The sequence below is a fragment of the Portunus trituberculatus genome, chromosome 24 (assembly GCF_017591435.1).
Source record: "Portunus trituberculatus isolate SZX2019 chromosome 24, ASM1759143v1, whole genome shotgun sequence".
Lineage (NCBI taxonomy): Eukaryota > Metazoa > Arthropoda > Malacostraca > Decapoda > Portunidae > Portunus > Portunus trituberculatus.
The window spans coordinates 5,663,800-5,690,312 of NC_059278.1; the positions used below are offsets into that span (position 1 = coordinate 5,663,800).

General features: G+C 43.1%; 2 protein-coding genes across 3 annotated transcripts; both read right to left on the reverse strand.

Annotated features, from left to right (window-relative positions):
* Nucleotides 1–1,447: 1,447 nt before the first annotated feature.
* Nucleotides 1,448–13,525, reverse strand: LOC123508274 (nose resistant to fluoxetine protein 6-like). 2 transcript variants are annotated; one of them, XM_045261847.1, is made up of 17 exons: nucleotides 13,313–13,525; nucleotides 12,721–12,841; nucleotides 12,380–12,504; nucleotides 11,938–12,175; nucleotides 10,963–11,092; nucleotides 10,461–10,555; nucleotides 10,239–10,339; nucleotides 9,780–9,879; nucleotides 9,145–9,229; nucleotides 8,809–8,960; nucleotides 7,954–8,125; nucleotides 7,241–7,452; nucleotides 6,962–7,079; nucleotides 6,221–6,398; nucleotides 5,636–5,775; nucleotides 5,332–5,437; nucleotides 1,448–1,843 (listed from the first exon to the last, which is right to left on the reverse strand). In XM_045261847.1, the coding sequence occupies exons 1-17, from the start codon at nucleotides 13,314–13,316 to the stop codon at nucleotides 1,683–1,685; spliced, it is 2,238 nt and encodes a 745-aa protein (XP_045117782.1). In that variant the 5' UTR covers nucleotides 13,317–13,525; the 3' UTR covers nucleotides 1,448–1,682. The 2 variants fall into 2 exon arrangements, with proteins under 2 accessions (XP_045117782.1, XP_045117783.1); XM_045261848.1 differs by lacking the exon at nucleotides 5,636–5,775.
* Nucleotides 13,526–18,413: 4,888 nt separating this feature from the next.
* On the reverse strand, nucleotides 18,414–25,405 carry LOC123508477. Its single transcript, XM_045262229.1, has 8 exons — nucleotides 25,266–25,405; nucleotides 24,635–24,775; nucleotides 23,576–24,116; nucleotides 21,555–21,592; nucleotides 21,381–21,417; nucleotides 20,290–20,372; nucleotides 19,565–19,705; nucleotides 18,414–19,045 (listed from the first exon to the last, which is right to left on the reverse strand). Exons 1-8 carry the CDS (start codon nucleotides 25,320–25,322, stop codon nucleotides 18,656–18,658), a joined length of 1,428 nt encoding a protein of 475 aa, XP_045118164.1. The 5' UTR covers nucleotides 25,323–25,405; the 3' UTR covers nucleotides 18,414–18,655.
* Between the last annotated feature and the right edge of the window lie 1,108 nt (nucleotides 25,406–26,513).

The window sequence follows — 26,513 nt, forward strand, 5'->3', positions numbered from 1 at the left end:
ACACTGTTGTTGTATATTGGCCAGATGTGAACCACGCTGTTTTAGTGGTGTTGGTGTTGGTGCTGGTGTGTTGGGAGGGAAAGAGCGGCAGCCGAGGGGAAAAAATGGAAAGAATGGAATTGTTTGCATGGGTCTTCCTCTCTCTCTCTCTCTCTCTCTCTCTCTCTCTCTCTCTCTCTCTCTCTCTCTCTTGTGCTTGGACAATAACACGATGTTCCTTTATTTTAATCATATAATAGCTGTATAATAATAATAATAATGACAACAGTATAATAGATTATATACAATATTTTGGCATACGATAACTGGAGGAAAAAATAAGTTATACTCGCACTAGAAATATACGTAAGATGCGCGTTACACACTCACTCTCTCTCTCTCTCTCTCTCTCTCTTGCAAACACAAAACACTAGGACGCACCAAGACATCTTTAAGACAACACACTCAGCACAGCCTCGGGGACCCCAGCGCACCTCACGTCCCGCCTCACACCACGATGCCCGGGCGCTTATGAGTAACACAGAATGAACCCTTTCACTGTGATATGCAGCATCTCTCTGCATTAAAAGCACGGTACACAATCTACACTAGCACCTGTCCTATAAGAATGAAATGGAGGTAGAATAGATTTTCTAATATGTAACGTATATTGAGACAAAGCAGAATGTTGGAGAATGTTACAAAGCTTCAAATTATTTCTTGTCCAGACATAGATCATCTATGTTTGGACAAGAAATGATAGATGAGACGCCATCAAGGACAGAAGGAGGAAAAGAGGAATGTGTGAGATGGTGTATGTACTCTCTTGTGCTGTGTTTTCTCCCACTGTATACAGTGTCGCTGAGATGCCAACACTACTCACTATCGGTGCATAACAGAAATCATAAGTAGAATTAATGTTCACAGCTAACTGTGGAATAAAATGTCGTCGGGTATTTTGTGATGAAAGGTGTAAAAAAAAAAAAAAAAAAAAAAAACTAAAATGGGTAGAATATAATGTCTCCAGGTAGATTGTGATTAAAGATGTATGAAAAGACAGTGAAAGGGTTCAGAGATGCCTAAGGTTACATGTCTGGCTATTACATACCTTGCGGTAATCTCCATCCGATGCAGAATACCTCTAAATCCAACTAAGAACAAGTAACACCAACAGCTTACCTAAAGTACTACCTGAGTGCCTGACAGAGGTATTCAAGTGGCATGAAGAATATAAAAATACGTAGACAAGATCATCATTATTAATAGTCTGCAACTGACCACTAGTAGAAGTAACGGATTCAAGCTTAGTAGAGTTAGAAAAGAAATAGAGATTCGGAAAAAGTGCAACAGAGTGAGACAATTGCCACAGACTCAATAATTACGTTGTTTGTTTCTAGTGAGAAGGAAACTTTTAAAGAAAATTAGATAAATTTATGGATAGGAATGATATTGGGTAAAGGAAAGGTTGTTTTAAAAGGTGACTGCAATCTGTAGACCTATTTACTTCTTGTAGCCTCCCTTCTCTCCTTGTGCTCTACGTCATTATTTGGTAGCTGTTGAAGTGAGGCTTCCGCAGTACGAACACAAACATGGAATGAATATACATGGTAATAAATCAATGTCTATCTATAGGCGCACTTAATATAGTGAGTACATGATGAGTCCATAAACTTTTCAATAAATAAGGTGAGGTGACAGGCGCCTCAAAGGTTTCTGTAGGTGGTGTTGGTGAGGGCTGGAGAGGACAGGGTGGCCAGCAGAAGGGCATGTCGTCTCATAGGAGGCTTTACTTCCTCTTCCTTGTTATCTTTTTTAATCATCTCTGTCGCAGCGCTGGCAGCCTTGGGGTGTCGCCATAGCTTGCCTGAAAAATGCAAGAGGGGGAAAGTTATTAATGAACTCCCTGACTACTATTGACACTGTGAAACTTGTTTGATTTGAGTTGCCATAACGATCTTAGAGGACAGAAGTAACACTACAGGCACTAAAAGATGACTGTTCGGTCACTTGTTCTGCTGTTTGTGGTGTCTTTCACAACGGTACTCTGAACTTTCAATAGACCTGTTGTTGCTCTTTATCAGGAGTCACAGCAGTCATGAAGTCAACCAGAGTATCACAACTTTATGATGGCTACTCCAAGAATGTAACTTTGGAAAAGCTATACCAGGAATTTCGCTTGAAAATGGCATTGAAATAAGAATTACGAGTATACATATATATATTCTTTCTCTCTCAGTGTAGGTAACCTTTTCAACGGTGGGAAGAATATTGAGTTTGTTTAACTGTAGAGCTATCACTCTGTCTTTGCACTTATGCTTGTCTGTCTGTCTGTATGTATGCATGTATCTATGTATGTTTGTTTTGTGTATGCAGTAAGTATGCAGGCATGTTTGTAGGCATGAATGCATATGAAAGTGTACGAGTTTGCACGTTTTATTTGTATATTTAGTCATGTATATTTCGTTTTGTACAATAAGCTGCAGTAAATCTTTGCCAGCTCTGCTTTATATATTAAGTAACGTACAAATTTTTCTGTTATTGGTAGAACCCCCAAAAGATCAAACCTTTAGCCTCCATCCACCTCACCCGCCACACATGTGACATCTGCCTCCATCCCCCCACCCATCCCCAGATCAATGCTTCCCCCATGCCCCTCACCACCGCCATCACTAGCCCCTCTCTTCCTCTCTCTTTCCAGTGCCCTACCATTCCACCACTATCACTATCACCATAACCCTTTTCTCCTTTTCCCCCTTCTTTCCCCTTCCACACTCCATCACCATCGCAACCTCCCCCTCCAACTGCAATTACTTTTAAGTAGTATTTCTGTTACTACCTCTTCCGCCCCATCCCTCTCTCCTCCCTCCAGCACTCCTCTATCTTCCTCCTCCCTCCTTTTTACTACGCTATTCTCCTCCACCTCCCTTCTCCCTCTCCCCATCTTCTCCATCACCAAAACGTTAGTAAGTGTAATTTTCACTGCCTTTAAGTCAAATATCGCTGAGCTAGTGGTGTTTTTCCGCTGCTAGACATTTGAAGCTCTGTGGAGGATGCAAACACTTTAACAACAATATTTTCATGAGATCAACTTGGTGAGGGAAGTAGTCAGCCAGGTGAATGGTAGTTCAGGTGTGGCGTTTCCCGGACGCTGCCAAGATGAGTCAGGTGTGATCTCATCAGTATATTAAATGTGTTGCGTCCATTACAAGATTAAACGATACAAACAAATGTGTCGTGATCGTGTGTTAATCGGAAACAGATCCACGACGAGTTTAATTGGTTATCTAGAAAGCATTATTCATTTCTCACTCTTTACTTCCTGAACGTAATGGAAAAAATTGCTAAAAAAAAAGTGTAGCTGCGGAAATGGAAATGAGTTCGCCTCATTTGATTTTGCGTTTTTTCGAGAAAATCTGGCTATTCAAAAACACACACACACACACACACACACACACACACACACACACACACACACACACACACACACACACACACACACACACAAAGGGGGGCACATGCGACTTTTTTTTTATGGTTCTTCCAGAAAAAAAGAATATTTGGATTTTGTAGATTATCCACAACCACACAAAGAAAGCAACATGTGTGGCTGGACAACCAGCGTGTATGGAGTCTTTCCACCACGTGACCAAGAGTTAAAGTTAAAGGTGCGCGAGTTCTGACCTTACTTGAACCTGTCCACCCCGGTAATGTTCACGTCAAGTGCTGTAGTGTTAAGGTCATGAGGTCTCGTCTGCCTGCACAGCAATGTAGGTCAGAGGTGCAGTGCTTTAGTCCGACCACGATGAGAAGCAAGATGAGGATGACGTGGGGCGTGATGGTCCACAGAAATATGGCGTTGTGATGCGTGCCTGGTAACATAGTTGGTATGGTGGGGCGGGACAGGCGACAGCGGTTGGTGTGGTGAGGCGGGATAGGTGACGGTGGTTGGTGTGGTGAGGTGCGGCAGGCAATGGAGTGTTTGGTGTAATCAAGAAGTAAGGCATGAGGTAATCACACAGGCTTGATGTACAACGTAATTTTTGTGGCGTCGAGTGTGTTTCACTTAAGAGTTCTGTGTTTGCACAAGGCGCAAACTTACATAAAACAAAGATAGCTAGTAGATATTACGTTAGTATTATTAGCTTGCCAGATACATTGACTAGAAAAGAACAGTCACACTTATCCTTGTCAGTCATACCCGGCGCCGCGACAGAGAAATGATACATGAAACTGTGCCGGAAGGGATGATTATTTTTCCGTCTTTATAACTCATGGTTGCCTGGTGCTCGCGCAGCAGTCGTCTGCCCAGGATGAAGTCCACTTCGGTGTGAGGCACAGCCTTCACTGGGATACCTCTCAGAAAATGCTTTCCTCCTATGCATAAAGTCACACATGGGCCACTTTCTGTCACCAGCTTCCGTCTTAATTTCTTTCTCATACGCTTTGAGAAGTACAGGCTGTACATCCCCGTGCTCACCACCACCGTCATGATGCTTCCCCAGACACCGCTGGGCAAAACTCCAAAAGTCATCACCCCTTTCAGTCTTCCACGTCTACTTGGCTTTAGCACGCGCAGCGGGGAACACACAAAGAGAGTGCTTCCATTGCGGTGAAAAGTCTGCACCATGCCACCCCGCTGGAGCAGGTGGGAGCCCAGCACGATGGTGGAGTGGTCGTGGAAGTGAGCCATTTTGTCAGGAAGTATCAACGCTCTGTCACAAACCTGGTGGCCGCCCTCTAAGATCAGCTCGAGTCGCTTCATCTTCACCACCTCAATCTTTTTAGTACCCATCACTGAAGTCACTGTGACCTTCACGGTACTTTCGTCACCCTTTAAAAAGCCGAGCCTGGAGGCCAGACTTCGGTAGAGCACTGTGTCGGAGATCCCGCTGTCCAGCGTCACCCACACCTCCTGGCCGGCAACAGAGCAGCGTACTTTGTTCCCGCTGTGGACTGGAATGCCATTCTCGAGGTGTGGCGGCACCTTCCTCTCAAAGTGCGGTACCGGGTACAGGTACAAGCTCAGATCGTCTTTCTTAGCGGTGCGGGAACTCTTGGTAGACTGAGTGCTCATGTGGTGCAATGTTGCCTTTGTGTGATGAACTTTGGGATGAATATCTTAAGATTATCTTCTATCAAAAACAACAATAATAGCAGTAGCAGCAGCAGCAACAACAACAACAATAGCAGCAACAGCCGCAACTATATGCATATAAAGGAAATATGAGTGTACATATCATCATGAGGCAGCTGAAGTGACACCAGCCACCGAGGAGTGACCTAAGAAGAGTTTCCTTTGTGGTGAAAACAAATGATTACACAGAAAAGAAAACAAGAGATAAATTCGTGAACCTGAGGTGAGAAGGGTGAGGAGGCGTGCCGCTGGGGCCTCTACCAGGAGCAACACCACCACGCTGACGAGGGCACTCAGACACAGGTCCCCCAGCACCAGGTACGCCTGAAACACACACAAGAGACGGGTAAAAAACTGTGTTTTGTCTTCAGTGAGTGACAAGTATTGGTTTTAAAAAATATATACAACGAAACAATACATAAGTTAGTTATGAGTTACGAAGAACACAAGAATATGATTCTTAAGATAGCCTGTTCATGCATGTATAGTATTTATCTTGTACATTGAGAGGAGGTCTCGTACCGCTGTGAGGTGGTCATAATGAATCTTGTGTGGCCTGGCGGCTGCTAGAGCTTGGAGAGGTAGCGACACCAGGAACATGCAGTAAGAGAGGCGACACAGGGGTGTGAAGACAGGCCGGGAGAAGAACCAAGACACCGCCCCTATAGGGAAAGCCCTGAATAAGGAAATTGGCATCGACTGTTTATGACTGAGGGATATCTAAGGAAGTGTTGTAATCTTGTTTAGAACCTTTGAAAATGTTTCTGCTTTACCACTGCTATTTGAAAGGGCGGGACTGTCAGGGGCTATGTTCTTTTCCATTAACCTCATTTGTTAGAGCATAATGAAAACTAACTGAATAATTGATAAAAGGACACACTGACGTCGTATAGAACTGTGAAAATCTAAATGAGAAATTAGAAAAGATACGTAGTATGATTTCTAAACAATGAGCGGCAAGCCCATTCACATCTTAACCCTGCGTTCAAACACAGATTTAGGGCAGGAGGGCCAGGCAGTGCAGTTCACCCATACGACATCGGATGCGCGTGATGCAGAGGAATGATTAACTTTATTCACTTCCACATATAGTCACCTGACTCTCACCTGGCTGCCCCTTGAAGGCGTTGATCACGAAGAAGGCGAGAGCGGCGGCCCAGGCTGGTCTTGCTAGGGAGGAGTACACCGCTGCCCAGAGAGTCCCACTGCCGTTGATCCAGGAGGGCCCCACCACCACTATCACCGCCACCGCCCAGCACGCCGCGCCGCACGCCCGCACACACCCCTGCCCCGCACCACATCACTTATTACTCCCGCTGGCATAACTGATAGCGATTCGACGGGGGAAACTAATTGAAATGCCAATTTATCTACGTACGTATAATACACAGATATTGCGTATGGCTGAGTATATGCCATTAATTTGACCTTGAACGAGGCATTACACACACACACACACACACACACACACACACGGCCCGGTAGCTCAGTGGTTAGAGCGCTGGCTTCACAAGCCAGAGGACTGGGGTTCGATTCCCCGGCCGGGTGGAAATATTTGGGTGTGTCTCCTTTCACGTGTAGCCCCTGTTCACCTAGCAGTGAGTAGGTACGGGATATAAATCGAGGAGTTGTGACCTTGTTGTCCCGGTGTGTGGTGTGTGCCTGGTCTCAGGCCTATCCGAAGATCGGAAATAATGAGCTCTGAGCTCGTTCCGTAGGGTAACGTCTGGCTGTCTCGTCAGAGACTGCAGCAGATCAAACAGTGAATTACACACACACACACACACACACACACACACACACACACACACACACACACACACACACACACACACCACGAGGCCTTACCTGTGTTAAAATGAGGTTGTTTTCATCTAGCCAGTGGTATAGTACACCTGCAGCTAGGCCCACCAGGTAAGGCCCCGCGCGGCACCACGGCACCACGTAGTAAGTGCTGTAGTACGCTCTGGGGAGAGGGGGAGGAGGAGACGCCACACATAAATATAATAGCCATTTCCAGGTGGTTTATAGGACACTTCCGAGGAGCAAACACAAAGACAAGCGCAATATTTCGTGTTTTGTGAGGGTGATAAAGTTTATAGGATAGGTTACGGCAATGTGTCTCACCGCGTGGCTTCATCGTTCCAATGTGTGGCAGTGGGAGGCAGGTCGTTCACGAGGGTGATAAACGCCGGCAGCAGGACGGACATGGTGAGGCAGGCGGCCAAGGGAAGCCAGCGCCACCTCCAGGAGGGCCAGCGGTACACGGGCAGCAGCAGAAGGGGCGCCACTAGGTACAGCTGCCACTCCACAGCCAGCGACCACAGGTGACCCAGGCACTGCACACACCAACACGGTCATTCACAAGCTAGGCACGCACACGTACCAATTTTATAAGCACACCTGTCCACTTCCCACTCCCCACTCCTCTCTCCCCACTCCTCACTCCCCACTCCTCGCCGCTAACCCTCCTTCGCCCCCTCCCCTTGAATACCGTCTGGCGCTCAAACAATTTAAAGTTCAATTCTTTTTCAAAAAAAAAAAAAAAAAATAAAAGTCATAGAACATTTTCATGAGAAAATGAAACTGTTAAATATTTCTGCATAGCAATATCTAGCTAGATGAATATTTCAGTTTTAATTCAGCATGAAAAAAGTATGAAAAGTATGCAAAATAACTATGAGAATCTGAAAGAGGCAGTAGAGCTTGATACGCTTTGCCTTAATGTTCTCTTTTATAAACCAATGCTTTTTTCCAATCTTTTTTTCCTCATTGACTTCCAACCACTTGAATAAGAATGAGATGGAAATTAAGGATCAAAGCTTGTCCCTCAGCCTCACCATGTCGCTGGGATCACTGAAATTATTGAGGAAGAGAAGGTTGGACCAGGCCGCGTTAGCACAGGGGCGGCCAAATAGTCCCTCGTAAGTCCTCTCCCACACGGGACCCGAACTCAGGTGCGGCAGGAGGCTGGTACACGTCCACATTACGTAGCCCATCGCTGGCACCAACCTGAGCCACCACACACACACACACACTAGTCAGGGGAGGCTGTTGGGTTGTTGGGTGTTTCTTGTTTCTCTTATTCACTTCCTTTTCCTTCTCGTTCTCGGTCTCCTCTCCCCGTTCCACCTCTTCTTTCTCCTGTTTCTCCTATTCCTAAAGCTTCTTCTTACATATTCTAGTCCACTTCTTCTTTCTCCTGTTTCTATTACTACTACTACTACTACTACTACTACTACTACTACTACTACTACTACTACTACTACTACTACTACTACTACTACTACTACTATGATGGAGACGTGGACAAAATGTATATATTGCAAAGAAAAAAAAGAGAAAAATAAAAACTTTTTCGGTTCTCAGGAAAGTTATAATTTGAAAATACAAGTCATTAACTGGAAGAGAATTTCCTCGAAGTTCCTGTTCCTTGAGATCTACCTGCTTATCTGTCTATCTCTCCGTCTGTTTATCTATTTATCTATCTATTTTGTCTATCTATCTATCTATCTATCTATCTATCTATTTATCTATATATCAATCTATCCTTTCTGTCTGTCCTTCTATTTTCTCGTGTGTATCTACGAATGCAATAAAGTGAAAGTCGATGTCAAGTTACAACAAAAAGTTACCACATGTATATACGGTATTTCTATCTCCATATTTCTCCTTTATTTCCCTGCGCCTCTCACCTCAAGTATCGCTGAATACAATAGCCGGGGAAGGTGAACTCTGCGATGCGCTTTTTGAGGAAGATTGACACAAGGAAGGCGCTGATGAAGAGGAAGGTGTCCACGGAGGGATAGGCGTTGAAGACCCACCAGTACCTCCAGTCTCTCATGTGCTATTGGGGGAGAGTACACATCAATTTTCTCTCTTTCTCTCTATGAAAAGTGATCTACCTGCGTTCTTCGATATGTATATTATTTTCATTCTTCAAACATCTGCATTTTCTTTTCTAACTGTGGAATGTTACAGGTTTCATTAATACGTATATTTTCGTGCTTACAGTCGTTTCCTCAGCTCACCTTGGTAATGTCACGCGGGTTGGCAGCGGAAATAAGGAAGAACATGTACCGATGTGCTAGGATCACCCACATCATACTGGTCACCCTGCAACACCAGAACACTTCCGTCACTTATCACGCCCAACGCCCAACACCTTAATCGCGCCGTCTCCGTCACTTCTTTGCTTCCAAGGTAACTGTATAGTGTTTGTTTTCTCCCTTTTGTTTAGTTTTTTTTTTTTTTTGTGGTGCCTTGTTACCGTTACTCTGGGTGTTGTGTTTTTAAGGTGACTGTATAATGAAGTGTTTTCGTATTGTTTTGCTGAGTGTTGCGTCACCATCATTATTGTGGAGTGCTTTTGAGGTGATTATAGAGTGCGTATATTTTTTGTATTTTTGTTTTATTTTGTGTTGTATCATTATTATTCTGAGTATTTTTAAGGTAACTGTATAATGAAAGTTTGTGTATGTTCTCACTTTAGTGTTGCGCCAACATTATTTCAACAGGTATTTTTTAAGTAGCTGCATAATGTATGTTGTATGTAATTGGACATTGTTTTGTGTTGTGCAATCATTACTTAGGGAGTTTCTATGGTCAGTGCAGTGAACGGCCGCCTGTGTTCTTGTTTTGCTTTGTGCCGCTTCCTCCCGCTCACCTGATGCCATCCAGGGTTTGCAGGTGTGTTTCCGCCGTGCTGTGGCTCATTAGTTGCGTCCAGTTCTGTGTCAGCGAGAAGCAGTGCAGCAACTGTTTGCCTGTCGTGGTGAAAGCGGGAACATGGGAGACGGTAGACAGGTAATGAGGAGGCAGTGGCAGGTGAAAAGGTGACAGGTGAAGGTGGAAGGTTAGGTGGAGGTGAGTTGGGAAGGTAAAGGGTAAAATTGTAACTTGACTGAGTTATGGCGCCGTAACATGATCATATGGCGCTACCTTCCCAACCGTTAAATCATTGTCAGTCAGGAATGAACGTGTAAATCTAAGGAATGTTTAGGTACTGCGGAAGTGATGAAACATGTGGAATTTAATAAATGAAGGAGTGGGAAAAACATTACCTTATTAAAGATGATATATTGTTTACATATCTCAACACTCGCCTTATGTTGGCGCTACTGACCTGGGAGACAAGAGCACTTCACTGGCGCACTTGGGCACGGACGGTAAAGGTCAAGCATGGTTGCCGCCGTCACCAGCACCACCAGCACCGCCGTCACCAGCCTGCAAAATGTGGCACGCCTTTGTAACGCTGCCTCGCCTGAAGCAGAGAGAGAGAGAGAGAGAGAGAGAGAGAGAGAGAGAGAGAGAGAGAGAGAGAGAGAGAGAAGGAAGCGTCACTTACAAGAAGGAGAGGTCCCTGGGGTGAGCGTTGTGGTCTTGGCGGTGACAGGTGACGGTGAGGAACACGCCTGGGACCTGTTGCCGTTGTAAAGACTCCTGTAGGGGACCAAGGAGAGATATTCTTTTAGTGAGTAAGTAAAGTAAATAAGTAAGTAAACTGAGATGAGATGAAAAAGCGCCAGACAGCTGAGGTCACATGGAACAGAGACTATAATTGGGCACATTTCTTACACGGTCCCGTATATACTACTGGAATAATAACAACTACCATACTTATGGGCGTGTGTGAGTATTGTTGATACAAAGGTTATGGTTGTTAAGCTGACAGTGAGTTGCTTGTAGTATCTCGAGACCTCGTTACATATTTTCTGCCTTGTTAAGACGTCATGATGAAAGCGATGAGTTTGGGGAACATATATTATATTCTGAATGAATTGGGGTGTAAGTTATTGAATATATAGGGACGTCTGATCTAGTAAAGCACAACATGGGCGAAGACTCACCTGAAGGAAGCTCTCGGTGCAGGTGTCCGGTACACAGGTGGCGTACGAGTGCTCGAACTTGCCCGCCAGTGCTCTAACAAGCTGCCAGGATCCGCCACTTCCTCCTTGATCTTCCACTTCCTCCTCTCCCCTGCCCCATGCAACACCCAAGTCAAACATAAGAATTTCGCTTTGTCGTTTAATTTTCTCATACAAGACACTCAATCTCTGGCAGGTAACGGTGCTTATGGTGAAGTTTGACGATGGTGACGAGGAGGAAGGGAGAGTTTGATTACCATACGAGACATGCAAGGGTAAATAAAGGGACTAGACAGCTTCGCGACAACTTCACTACAAGCCCGTGAGTGATATATTTACTGTGTTTTGTTGTCAGATATGTGTCGACTCTTGTCCCTGTCTGCCTGCCGCCAACTCTTCAGCTTTAAACGAATGAGAATTGTGCCGTGGTAATCATATCGGTATTGGGAGCGGGAGGAGGTCATCAATAGCATGGAAAGCGTCAACAGTCATAAAGAAAATCACTATATAATTTTTTTTTTTATGGCGTGACATTCAGTGGACTGTTTTCGTTATTCAGTAGCACTACCATTGTTTGTATAAGGATTGAATAACCTTAGCACAGCATATGAATAAACATCTAATAGTATATTGCTATTTTACGATGAAATATTCTATAAAGTAAATGGGTCAATATTCTACGCCTTCTCTTCTGCACGTGTGCAATCCCTTCCCCAACATGCCTGTACTGACGCTCTCATACACTGACCTCCAATTTAAGTTACTCAGATTTTAATTAAATTTAATAAACTGGCGTATGACTCGGTAAAGTTCCTCCAACTTAATTAGAATAGCCTTGCGTGCGACTTGGTAAAAAGAAGAGCTGCGCATAGTAATTAAAAGTATTTGTATGGAAAGTCGATACCGGATAAAGCATGAGAGGTGTGTATGGGAGTGAGGTCTCTATCTGTGACCTACCTGACGGAGACGAGGCAGTAGCGGCCCCTCAGGGTGGTATCTCGCTGCTGTATAACTTCATGGCTAAAGGTTGTTAGGGTAATGTTGTGCAGGGCCAGGCGCTGCTGGTGAGGCTCGAGGTGGGATAGGAGTGTACCAGGGAAATGAGCCGAGACGTCCTCACACAGATCAGGGTGACCACGAGTCTCAGTACCTCCTGCACCGATGCCGTCCGCTATCTTGCCGCTAGCGTCCCACACTACGGAGGTCAAGGAAACAGAAGCTATAAAAATCTTGATAAATCACAATTTAGACATGGCAGGATATATCTAGTCAACGATATAAAGATTAGAGACTTATTGAAAACATAAACCTCGAAAGAAAGATCAAAATAGATACCGAAGCACTATTCTCATGAATAGCAAGCGTTGTTGTTACAAAGACGTGTGTCAAAATTTCTTACTGGTGCGGCTCCAGGGCTGGGAAGAAACAAGGGCAAGAGCTGACTGGGCGAGGCACAGGCCAGCTGGAAGATCGTAAGAGGGAGTGACTGTTCCTTGCGGGTAATAATGTTTTCCCACCAGCCGCCTGCAGGATACGTAAGGAATCAGTCACTCTAGTCACCTTCTTGTAACACAAAGTGAGTCACACTATCACCGCCTCATCCACTCTCGGCCATGCTGAAGCTCTATGTATAACAGTTACATTCCAGCCTTACTGCGGCAGCACACTGTCATCTCACGCCATTTCCATGTCAGCTCATCACACCAAGGACACCTGCTAGTTAACCCAAGGCTGTAATACCTGAGGGACATGAGGGTGTCCTGTGTGTGTCCCGGAATGGTGATGCCACCCGCCACCATTACCTCCATCCCAGCCATCGTAAACGTCACCATTAGTTGCCTTACGAACCATGAAAGGGAATCTGGTTCAAGGAGAAACAAGAGTTTACCTACAGTAGACAAATGTATCGTATATATTGGTTAGGTCACCTCTGTTATGCAAATAATTGATAATATATTTGTACATCGTCAAACAATTTATTTTACCACTGGAAAATAGAAATAAATTTATTGTCCCTTTTGAATATGACGAATGAGCATAACTTTTAATTTAAAGCTGTCACACCCGCCATTGGTCATTTTTAGGAAGCATCCATGGAACATCCAGTGCTTTATCATTCCGATTCGATGACGTACAACGTCCAGCAGTGAAGTAAATCCTTCATACATCTTTACAAACACTAGATGTTATGTGACACATATGCATTACTGACGATAGATAGGGAATCACCAAAATTGTAGTGGAAGTAATCCACGCTATCGGTCAAGGACTGTGTGTAAGTACAGGTGGCAAAAGAAACTGAAAAAAATAACCAACCCGTAGGTGGACTCACACATGACACAGGCGCTAGGTGAAGGTGGAGTCGAGCCCGCTGTGCTGCACTCCTGTCCACACTTGTCTCCTGCACTGTGTGATCAGTTCACCGTCTGAGTTGGACACATAAGGCTACGTGTTCTTGCAGCTGTGAAGGATGTGTATGTGTGTAGGTGTGTGTGTGTGTATGTGATGGTGTGGGTGTCGAGGGAGGGCTGCGATTCCACGTCTGTTGGCGAGGACCTCGGAGCCTTGGCTGGCCGGCGTCACACTTTATACTAGAAGCGACCACAAGTGTTCCATTCTTGAGAGAGCAGCCAGCCAGACATCCGGGTGGACAAAAATAATCTCTAGCGTCAGTATCGAGGACGTCACGGAGCACACGCGTCCGACATGCATCCACGACGTGTGCCAGAGGGAGCTTTGAGGCAGAGCTTGTGAAGCAGCTCCCACTGAGTGTGCAGAATACTGGATAACCTGGAACATGCAGGCACTGCCCGGATCACACAGGCACAGGCACACACACACACACACACACACACACACACACACACACACACACACACACACACACACACACACACACACACACACACACACACACACACACACACACACACACACACACACACACACACACACACACACACGTTTTTTCTGTAATTTCTCTATTCATTGCACTGGGGTTATATCAAATGAATATATCCTTTTCTCATTAATGATTTAGCTTACATCGTACACCTTGAATTTACAGAGATGCAGAGTACAGCTGTCTATGATAGGTGGATATCTTTGAACTTATAGATTGAACCTGCTGTGAGAAAGAAATATAAGGCAGCGTTATTATATGTATCGAATGGAGATAAGCAAAATCATTAGTTGTTTAAAACCTCTGGTGACGTATGTCCTTCTCCCCTTCGGAATCAGTGAAACATCTATTTATGTACTGTTTTGTTCCTTTTTCAATCTTCCTTGCCAGGCCGATCAACTAAAACTAAAATACAAAGCAAATTCGCAAAGCTTACACACTAACTTTGTGGCGCGATGTAGTAAATGGATTCCACGAAAACTGCGGTAAGAAATTTTCGGTGTATTATGTTATAAGAACATTCACTGAGGAAGAATGGCGATATTAATGCAGTGTGTGTGTGTGTGTGTGTGTGTGTGTGTGTGTGTGTGTGTGTGTCGCTTTTCACTGTACTAACAATGAAATATCAATCACAAAATTAAAAGAAACATTAAGAAGCGCCATTATATCTCAATTATTAGGCATTTCATCGTAAATCTAACGTTGAATACCACTTAAAACTCAAACTAGACGCACAGATGGTTATTTTATTCCACATTATTAAGTACCTTGACGGTTATTTCAGGTAACTATATATAATCCCGACAAGAGCATTGCTTCCGCCCTTACCTCGAGGTAGCAGCAAGGTGCGCAGCGCGGGGCCAGGTGGGCAGGTAAACAGGTGACCTGTATGGAAGGTGGGTGACGCAGCGCCTCTGGTGACACACACACACACACACACACACACACACACACACACACACACACACATGGTCTTTCCCATTAATATCTTCCCTTTGCCCTCCATCTGTCTATCAGTCACCCTATCTGGAGCGATCCCTTTCTCCTTATAGTATCACCCCCTTCATCCCCATCCACACACACACACACACACACACACACACACACACACACAGGGTTGGTGCATTGCTAGAGGTGATGTGTCTGAGTAAGAAGTCAGTGGGTACAGAAGTATGGTCCTGCTGAGGCTGCCTCGTCACCCGCTTTAGAGTCGTAGCTTCCTGGCGGGCTGGATATCCGGGAGCGCTGGCTAACTACGTACTGCAGTCAGCGGGAACCAAAAGACCGCCTCACTTCCGCCACTTTGATGTTCATACAGACACAATACCGTTACAGAATATAGTCATACGTTTGTTGTGTAAAGTAATGCAACAATACTAATCCAATTTGTCTACAGTCCCTCAATGTTAAAATTGCTACTACTACTACTACTACTACTACTACTACTACTACTACTACTACTACTACTACTACTACTACTACTACTACTACGTACTACCACTACTGCTACTACTACTACTACTACTACTACTGCTACTATTACTCACTAGCATTTCTAGTGCTATTACTACTACTATTAGCACTATTCGTATGGCAATTATTAAACTATATACTACTAATGGCAACAGAGCTGACATACAAAGTAGTACTGCAATACAGGAATCATAAAGTGGCTCACCGGCACAAGTGAAAAATAAGATAATGGACGATGGTTCACCACAAACTAACGGATTGTTGTCAGTAACGTAACGTAACATTCCACTCAACAGGATATTGCAGTAAGGCATCTTATATTAGTTACTAAGATAACTAAACAATTAAACTTTCAAGAATAGGAATGAGCTATCTTTTACCTGAATCATTTTACTGTAATAATTTCTTCACACACACAAATACACACATACACACAAACCACCCACACACACACACACACACACACACACACACACACACACACACACACACACACACACACACACACACACACACACATGGAAGAAATCTTCCGAAGGATTTCTCAAAGCGTTAGTAGTCATACAGGCGAAGCCTTTTATGTTACCATGTCAGAAGAAGAAAAAAAAAGAGAAATAGAGGTAGCCAAGAGAGCATTCAAACCAAATAGGAAGTTACACTCCTCAAGAAATGGGAGTCCGTTTAGACTTTAGAGACTGACGAGGGCCGAGACATCTGCTGCAACTTTATTTAATTTAATTTATTGATTTATTTTCTAGAAACTGATTAGCGCTGCTGGCAATCCTCTGCTTTTTAAAACTTAAATTAAATTTCTTACAGGAAGATCACACTGGTTTCCTTGTTGTTTTCGTGATTTGATAAAAGAACACGATGAGTTAATAGGTGTTCTTTTTACTCTGTTCTCAGTGGTAGTTGTTACCCACAATCCTCAACACAGGAAAGCGTGAAAATGCTTCCTAAGTCTATTGACAGGCGATTCAAACGATATTCCTTGCCCATGATTCTTTTCTTCGTAAGAAGATTAAGGAAAAAAAAAAAAAGAAGCGCACATATGATAATAAAGCTGTTTCAAAGAGGGTTATTTCATTAGAATATGTGACAAACAGTGTAGTTAAACGAAAGCAGTAAACAGAGGCACACCCTGATATATTTTTTCTTATAACCCAAAGATTTAGTTAGTTATCCAACAATGCTCTACACTGAGTAGGAGAATTTCCGAGCGTTAATTTTGGCGCTAAATGAATATCTATACAAATCTCTTCATTCATAAACTAGATATGAATGCGTTTAAGCTACATATTCAATTAGTACAATCATGTGCAATAGTAAAGATAAGGCATTTCTCGTACCCTTTGAAAACCAAATATTGACTTCATGAGTGGGCAACATCAACATCCCACGAGGCTGCGCATGTGTATGAGAGTGCCACGTGCGTCATTTTCTTGAGGGTGGTGTGGACGGTGAAGGCGTGTACTGTTCGTGGGTGTGTACTGCGTGGTTAGGTGTTAATTAGCCTGTTATCTGTGTGTGTGGCTATCAAGGACTCTAGACTCTTAGCGGGTATTAACTGCAGACCATAAACATTGGATATTAATTACAGACCATGGCAAGGCAGCGGTGTGGCGGCCCGGTGTGGTGTGGGGCGGTTGCAGCACATCTCAACGCAGTGGTGAGTGTATAGTAGATATGTGCTGAATGTTTGTGTGTCCACCTCTTAATTGTCTGTCATGCCAATTTATCTTAATACTGGAAGGAGGCTCAGTTCATTGCCGCCACTTCTTACATCAGTTCGTGTATGTGTATGGTGGTTTGCTTTATTATTCCCATTGTGACGTCGTGGTGGCTGTGGTGATCGTAAATTTTGTTACACACATCACGGAATTTTGGTCTGTTGAAGTGAGTTCTGTAGTATTCGAAGACCAAGGCCCCAAACAGCAGCAACAAAAACAACAACAACAACAACAACAACAACCTTGAATACCAAAGTTATTTTGTAATTAGTGAATATACTCTTAGATTTAAATCATGGTGGTGATATGGGCCCTAATATGGGTACCATTATAAATAAAATTGCCTGCGCCACTAATGGGCGGAAGATGAATAGCGCTTCCTACTTACTGTTCAAGTGTGCCTACAGGCGATATAGGCCATAACACACACAAAAAAAAAAAAGAAAAAAAATGTGGAAAGGAACATGAAAAGTATGAATACGATTTAAACTATGTGATGAAGATTTGAAGATGCTGTAGTAAATGTTTTTTGTTTTTCTGTTTATGGACACTTTTTAAAAAATATAGTAGTTAGATAATTACATAAAAAAAAGACGTGGTATAATTCTGGCTTAGCTGTATATTAAAGTTAAGTGTTGCAAATAAAAGGAAAAAGTTAAAACCAAACTTCTCTCAAGATAAATTATATGGTGTGATGTAAATAATGATGCATAGCAGAGTAAAATGAGTAAAATAAGAATAATGGCACACTACAACAACACAACAACAACTACAACAACAACTACTACTACTACCACTACTACTACTACTACTACTACTGCAACAACTACTATTATTGCTACTACTACTACTACTACTACTACTACTACTACTACTACTACTACTACTACCACCACCACCACCACCACCACCACCACCACCACCACTACTACTACTTCTTCTTCTTCTTCTTCTTCTTCTTCTTCTTCTTCTTCTTCTTCTTCTTCTTCTTCTTCTTCTTTTGCTAATGGGAATGTACTTTCGCAACCACCAAGGCCCGCCACTATGTGAGTGTAGCTTCAAGTAAAAAAGTCGTTCTTTCCCACCAGGCAATTTCTTTTCTTTTAGGTGGCTACTTGTTTGCGTAAAGTTAGATAATATTGAATCAGACTTATGTTAGAATAATAATTCAGTATGGCAATTATTTTCCTTGTAGTGTAAGCTATTCTCGTTGAAGCAATATGTGCAGTGTCCACACACCTAGGAAGATTGTCATGTCACGCAAGAGATGGTGAGCTGAAGGGTGCTTCATGAGTGAGTCGTTGCTTACTAGTAGAGAAAACAGAATACTTTTGCATTACCTTTATTGAATATAATGGGTGCACATCCGAGGGACCGAAGTGAGAAAACCAGGCAGTAATGTAAATATTCAAGATGTGGTCATTGTTGGAACAGATGATGATAGATCAGGTGCTGTTAGTGTATTATCCGAAGAGCCATGTGAAAATGATAGAAGAGCCGGTGGGAATGGTGAGGGTAGTTGTAAAGCATTTTTGTTGACACCAAAACATAATCACGCACTTTCTGAATTTTACGGAAACTTGACGGTGACTTGGCGACATCCTAATGACCTCAGAGTCTCCCTCGCTGAAATCAGATTCATCACTGGAATCCGGAGCTTCTTCACTGGAACCTTCATCGTAGGAATCTTGAGGTTTTCGTTAGAGCCTTCCTCGCTGAAATCGTCCCTGGTTGACTCGAAGAACACTTCGTAGATGGGGTAGCCGTCGCAGAAGTCGACCACGCGGTCGCTGAGGTCCTCCAGCTCGTCGTCACTGAGGAGTACTGACGTGCTGTTGATAGATCCCTCGATGATCTGTTCGGGGTTGTTCTTAATCAAGTATACTCTCTCCTCCAGGGTAGTGTCGAGCGGCTGCACGTAACAAGCTTCGTCAGTTTTCACCTTGACAGCCGAGTAACCCTGTAGGGAAAGTGACCGTTGCACGTAAAGCTGTCACAGGATTGTCGTACGTATTGGCCAGAGTGTTGAAGGATTTAGAATGAGGAAAGGGAAACTGCTCGTCATTATTGCCATACATGTTAGGATAATGATGAACAGGAAATTGTTTTGCATTAATTCAACACAGTAAGATGTTAAAAGTAGTTAATATCTCTCACTTATGTGAAGGTGGCTCTAATTATTCAGTTATTTTAATGCCCTCTGACACATATTTCTTTGATAGATTGTAATATATTAGCAAGGGAAGGCAACAGACATCTGCCGAATCAATGATTAGTCGTATTGATGTCTGAATCACTGGCTAAGGGTGTGTTGTGAACTTATCATTAAACCCATGAAGCTGTTACTCCACTGAACGTTTCCTTTTGTGTCTCACAACATAAAGGGGTAGGCATAAACTATGCCTGAGGCAGGTCTCTGATGCATGCAGAGACCCTGCCTGAGAAAAGAAAAGTTTGATGTAACAGAAATTCCACTTACCGCATAAAAGTCATCGATCGTCTCCACCTCTTCGAAATATTCATCTTCAGGGATGTAATAATGGATGATGTTGTTGTCGGCGTCAACTGTTACATCCATGGTGACTGTGTCGTCCCCGAACGAATAGTTGACCTCCATGTGCTGAAACACAAAGATGAATACGTCGACACACCTCGTAAACACTGTAGCTTCAAGTCGTTTGCTCTGGGTTTTTGCAGTTTTCCTTACCTTGTCCTCTTTACTTTTTCAACTGACTTGACATCTAAATTCAGGAACTTATCATTAAGTTATCAACAACAACAACAACAACAACAACAACAACAACAACAAACAACAACATTAACACCATAAACGGTTTTATTTTGTGTCGTACTTAAACATAGAGAGGTAAAGTTTTGTACGATCTAATATAAGTGTTTAATTGTTATTTTTCCTACCACTGCTGCTGTTACCACTGCTTGCAAATCGTCTCCTTTTGTTTTGAAGGTATCTAAGTTTTTCCCTTTAACTTCAATCATCTTTCTTAACTTAAATACATAACTCTTACTTTTGCAATCATCTTTCCTTATATAAATACGGAAGACATGTTTTCCTTTGCCCCCCTCCCAATCTCTCTCTCTCTCTCTCTCTCTCTCTCTCTCTCTCTCTCTCTCTCTCTCTCTCTCATCGATCACAAGTGTTAGTTCCAGGATAAAGAGTACTGTGTGATCCTGATTAGTACGCACCTGTACAGAGGCAAGAGTCACGCCGAGAAGGCAGATGGACAGGAGCCAACGCAGCATAGTGGTGGTGGTGGTGGTGGTGGTTCCTGTAGGAGGCGTGGAGTTATAGATCTAGAGGAGTACTGTTATGGTGATGGTGGTGCTGATGGTAGTGGTTGTGTTTATGATGGTCCTCATATTACTGTTATTGATGCTTTATTATAGTAATGGATATTGTATAGAACGCGAGTGTTTACTATATTGAGTATATAAATATATATTGAGTGACGGATGTTGAATAATTTGTACATTTGATTCGGTTCCTTATCTGTTTGTCTTCTGTTTGCGTTATTTTTTCCTTGGTTTTGTGCTGGTTCGTCTACCTTCATTTCTCTCCTGGTAGGGGTATATAAGTTGGTTTATTAGTTCATCAATCTGGCGTTGGTTTTCTGTTTCCCGTGCGTGTTACTTTCTCTTATTAAGGTCACTGAGGAGTTTTAGGGTCATACTGTAATGTGATCCATCAAAAAGTCATTAAGGTGATTTGTGTAAGTTGATAGCTTAATTTTTTTTTGTCCTTGATCAGATTCCTTAAATTGCCTCCACCCCCAAAAAAAAAAAAAAATGAATATCTCTGTTAACAACCAGTTACATTTGCTGCTTTTCAAAACACTGAGGAGGATTGAGTTACTGTAAAGCAAGGAAGGTATGTATTTATGTATTATAGCGCTATAGTGTGTTTCACTGTTTGATCTGCTGCAGTCTGACGAGACAGCCAGACGTTACCCTACGGAACGAGCTCAGAGCACATTATTTCCGATCTTCGGATAGGCCTGAGACCAGGCACACACCACACACCGGGACAACAAGGTCACAACTCCTCGATTTACATCCCGTACCTAGTCACTGCTAGTTGAACAGGGGCTACACGTGAAAGGAGACACATCCAAATATCTCCACCCGGCCGGGGAATCGAACCCCGGTCCTCTGGCTTGTGAAGCCAGCGCTCTATCCACTGAGCTACCGTGTGTATGTGTGTGTGTGTGTGTGTGTGTGATAACTGTCATTTGTTTTACCCGCCTTACTTCCCAGTTCACCTGCTGAGGAGGTCTTACCTGAAGTGTGAAGGCAGATGTGCTCAGGTCGCAATAGCTACACACTGCATATATATATATATACCAACCCGCTCTCCGTCAGGTTCTTGCTTTCGTCTCTGGCACTGCATCGAAACTTTTATTGAATCATCACTTCATAATTAAGGCTCCATTGAATAGTCGAGTCGTCAGCACTAGCACCAGGAAATATTCGAATGGGCGCCTGCTAACACCTGCATATTGTATAATTTTAAAGGAATGCATTTTGGTGCAAATGTTCGCTCGGGAATAGCTTTATCAGTAAGTTATAAGAATATTTGAAAGTTAGAGAAGCTACAAGTAGCCATCAGGCCTACATGTGGCAGTCCCTATTTGAAAAATACCTTTCTATATCCACCTGTCATCCCCATTCATGTATCTGTCTAATTTTCTATTAAAGTTCCCTAATGACAGCATTAACATCCAGATTACTGGTCCGTTCCATTCATCTACAACTCTGTTTGAGAACCAATTACTTGCTATCTCTTTCTTAAACCTAAATTTCTCATGCTTGAACCCATTATATCTTGTTTTGTTCTGCTGACTGATCCTAAGAATTTTCTTACGTATCCTTAGTCATAATCCCTATACCACTAAAGACGCCTATTAGGTCCGCTCTTAATCTACGTCTCTCTAAGGAATGCAAATTTAAAACCTTCAATCTCGTTTCGTAGGGAATACCCATCATCTCCTGTATCCTTTTAGTCATTCTCCTTTGTACTAATTCTAATAGTCCTATATCCGTCCTTTAATGTGGGGATCAGAACTGTACAGCATAGTCTAGATGCGGTCTGACCAGTGCCAAATGTAATTTTAATATTACTGGTTTTAACACTCTTAACAAAAGATTCCTAGTACCTTTTATGCCTTTTTATTTTCTGGTCTGTATGCATTGTTTTTTTCGATGAAGATCAGAGCTAACTCTAACTCCATGTGTCAGTTTCCTCTACCTGCGTCAAGTAGTTTGCATTTGTTAATATCAAACTGCATTAATTTTTCATCATTCATTCTATCCAAATTTCCCTGGAAGGCAGATTTGGACGGATACAGATATTGTAGGTGTAAAGATTTACCACGTATATAGTGTATCATCATTGCATTAAGTTGTGGTAGAGATTTATGATGTATATTCATATCGAAAAATGGTAAAAGAATGTCAGTGAATTATCTTTAACTATTTTTTATAGTTACCTTTTGGTTAGGTTAGGTCACTGTGTGTATGTGTGTGTGTGTGTGTGTGTGTGTTTCACTGTTTGATCTGCTGCAGTCTCTGACGAGACAGCCAGACGTTACGAGCTCAGAGCTCATTATTTCCGATCTTCGGATAGGCCTGAGACCAGGCACACACCACACACCGGGACAACAAGATCACAACTCCTCGATTTACATCCCGTACCTACTCACTGCTAGGTGAACAGGGGCTACACGTGAAAGGAGACACACCCAAATATCTCCACCCGACCGGGAATCGAACCGCGGTCCTCTGGCTTGTGAAGCCAGCGCTCTAACCACTGAGCTACCGGGCCATGTAATTCACTGTTTGATCTGCTGCAGTCTCTGACGAGACAGCCAGACGTTACCATACGGAACGAGCTCAGAGCTCATTATTTCCGATCTTCGGATAGGCCTGAGACCAGGCACACACCACACACCGGGACAACAAGGTCACAACTCCTCGATTTACATCCCGTACCTACTCACTGCTAGGTGAACAGGGGCTACACGTGAAAGGAGACACACCCAAATATCTCCATCCGGCCGGGGAATCGAATCCCGGTCATCTGGCTTGTGAAGCCAGCGCTCTAACCACACTGTGTGTGTGTGTGTGTGTGTGTGTGTGTGTGTGTGTGTGTGTGTGTGTGTGTGTTCCAACTCTAAATGCGTGTGTGCCTCCTCGAAGGGATCTAAGAATGGTCTGAGGAAAATAATAGCGAAGATTAGAAATGAACCATGAAGAGAATTGCTATGCTGTGCGTGTCATGGACACGTAGGGAAGGAAGGACCAGTGCTTTTTGAAGACAAATAGGGAAAACTTTTCATTGCATTTATTGAAGTTATTTTGTGTACATCCGAGGGACAAAAAAGATAAAGCATAAGCCAACCAATTATGTAAACAATTAAGATCTGGTCATTATATGGTCAGGCGATGGTAGGGTTGGTATAGGAAGCATATTAACCGAAGAGCCAAAGGAAAGTAATAGAAGAGCCGGTGGGAATGGTGAGGGTTGTCTCGCAACATTTTTGAATGAAGAAAAGAATCACACATTTTCTAAATGTTACGGCTACTTGACGGTGACCTGGTGACCTAGTGAACACCTCCTCGTCTTCCTCTTCGGAATCCTGGGATTCGTCGCTAGAGTCTTGAGATTCGTCGCTGGAATCCTGGGATTCGTCGCTAGAGTCTTGAGATTCGTCGCTGGAATTTTGGGATTCGTCGCTGGAATCTTGGGATTCTTCGCTAGAGTCTTCCTCGCTGGAATCGTCCCTGGTTGACTCGAAGAACACTTCGTAGATGGGGTAGCCGTCGCAGAAGTCGACCACGCGGTCGCTGAGGTCCTCCAGCTCGTCGTCACTGAGGAGTACTGACGTGCTGTTGATAGATCCCTCGATGATCTGTTCGGGGTTGTTCTTAATCAAGTATACTCTCTCCTCCAGGGTAGTGTCGAGCGGCTGCACGTAACAAGCTTCGTCAGTTTTCACCTTGACAGCCGAGTAACCCTGTAGGGAAAGTGACCGTTGCACGTAAAGCTGTCACAGGATTGTCCTACGTATTGGCCAGAGTGTTGAAGGATTTAGAATGAGGAAAGGGAAACTGCTCGTCATTATTGCCATACATGTTAGGATAATGATGAACAGGAAATTGTTTTGCATTAATTCAACACAGTAAGATGTCAAACAGTTATATCTCTCACATATGTGAAAGTGGCTGTTAATATTCAGTTATTTTTAATGCCCTCTGACACATATTTCTTTGATAGATTGTAATGTATTAGCAAGAGAAAGCAATAGACATCTGCCGAATCGATAATTAGTCGTATTGATGTCTGAATCACTGGCTAAGGGTGTGTTGTGAACTTATCATTAAACCCATGAAGCTGTTACCCACTAAACGTTTCTCTTTGTGTCTCACAACACAAGGGGGTAGGCATAAACTATGCCTGAGGCAGGTCTCTTTGATGCATGCAAAAACCCTGCCTGAGAAAAGAAAAGTTTGATGTAACAGAAATTCCACTTACCGCATAAAAGTCATCGATCGTCTCCACCTCTTCGAAATATTCATCTTCAGGGATGTAATAATGGATGATGTTGTTGTCGGCGTCAACTGTTACATCCATGGTGACTGTGTCGTCCCCGAACGAATAGTTGACCTCCATGTGCTGAAACACAAAGATGAATACGTCGACACACTTTGTAAACATTGGGAGTTCAGGTCGTATGCTCTGGGTTTTGCCCTGCTTTCCTTACCTCTCTTCCCCTTTACGGATTCAATTTATTTTCCATCTTAGTTCAGGAACTTATCAACTGATTTTCTGCAGTATTTAGATTGAGATAGCTTAAGTTTTGTATGATATTCAATTTTAGCTACAGTATCGTTACTGGTTTCTGCCGTTGCTCTGTTGCTACTGCTTGCTGGCCATTATTTTGAAGGTATCAAAGTTTTGCCTTTAAATTTCATAATCTCTTTAGCATGAATACGGAAGCTATACTTTTCCTCGAATCCCCCCTCCTCTCTCTCTCTCTCTCTCTCTCTCTCTCTCTCTCTCTCTCTCTCTCTCTCTCTCTCTCTCTCTCTCTCTCTCTCTCTCTCATCGATCACAGGTGTCGTGCAGTAGTCAGCTGCAGGGTGTGATCCTGATTAGTACGCACCTGTACAGAAGCGAGAGCCACGCCGAGTAGGCAGATGGAGAGGAGCCAACGTAGCATAGTGGTGGTGGTGGTGGTGGTGATTCCTGTAGGAGGCGTGGAGTTAGAAATCTAGAGGGGTATTGTTATATTGGTGGTGGTGGTGGTGATGGTAGCAGTAGTCTTATTTCCAATATATTTCCTCTCTACATTCATAAACGAACTGAACTCAGAAGTACGTGTTGTTTGCAGGTTATTGTGGGTGAAGTGTTCTGCTGTAGTGCGTCGTGTTTGAAGTGTCACGTGAAATGCATGTGTGTGCATATGTGACGTTACAGAATATTCTTCGTAAAGATTTTGTCATTTTTCCAACCTGCAGTGGCCATGATTCCCTCGTAATGACGGCATTAAGTCGCCTTAGTAACTATAATGGATACCCACCTCATCTCTCTCTCTCTCTCTCTCTCTCTCTCTCTCTCTCTCTCTCTCTCTCTCTCTCTCTCTCTCTCTCTCTCTCTCTCTCTCTCTCTCTCTCTCAACTTCTCGAACGGAACCTAACTTTCAGAAGCTCCACTTAATTTTGACTTGAAACGCCCCTCTCATTAATAGATTTATTGTACTCCATGTCCTGTAAATCAACCCAAGAAGTTAATCGATAGCGTGTACATGTAAGTGCTGCGTAGTCTGTTCCTATACAGGTCCAAGGAAGAAGAACAAATGGAAGATAATGTGTTTGAGGTTTTGCCAGGAAAAGGATAGAAAAAAATGAAAATGTTGGTTGCATTAGAAAGGCGGACAGAATAGAAATTAGAGACAGTAGAATTATGTGTACTGAGGGACTGTAATGGAGTGGGTGATGGCACAAGGTAACAGGGAATGTAACATTAAGATTAGATTAAGGAAACTAATGAGACGAAATTGAAGAAGAGGTTACGTGCAAATCTTGATGACAATACAATAATCCTTAATTACTGCACCAAACCATAATTCACTTTAACGGAGCTAAAATTAATATGTTCTGTGAGACGTGAATATAGTTGCGGGAATTCTATGCCTGAAGGTGTATTTCCTTCTTCCCATAATCTGAATGTATATAAGAGAGGAGTTTGAAGGCTCTTTCAATCCTAAATTAGTTCTTTTTAGATCTTCATTTTATTTTTTTTGAGAGACAGCGAATAATTATTTTCCTTTAAATTAGTTTTTTTTTGTCCTAACTTTCTCTCCTTGTGTATGAAAAATTGAAAGTTTCTTATACAGGGGCAAGTACATTGA

Bases quoted from the DNA above. Each gene is read 5' to 3' on its own strand.
- LOC123508274 (XM_045261847.1), bottom strand. The intron at 12,505-12,720 runs GTATTACAGCCT...CGTATCCTGCAG, and splicing joins GACACCCTCATGTCCCTCAG to GCGGCTGGTGGGAAAACATT. The intron at 9,880-10,238 runs GTCAGTAGCGCC...TCACCACGACAG, and splicing joins GAAGTGCTCTTGTCTCCCAG to GCAAACAGTTGCTGCACTGC.
- LOC123508477 (XM_045262229.1), bottom strand. From the start codon at position 25,322: ATGCTACGTTGGCTCCTCTCCATCTGCCTACTCGGCGTGGCTCTCGCT. The intron at 24,776-25,265 runs GTGCGTACTAAT...TTTGTGTTTCAG, and splicing joins TGGCTCTCGCTTCTGTACAG to CACATGGAGGTCAACTATTC. The intron at 21,418-21,554 runs GTGCTGACGACT...TGCAGTGTGTAG, and splicing joins TCGAATATTTCCTGGTGCTA to CTATTGCGACCTGAGCACAT.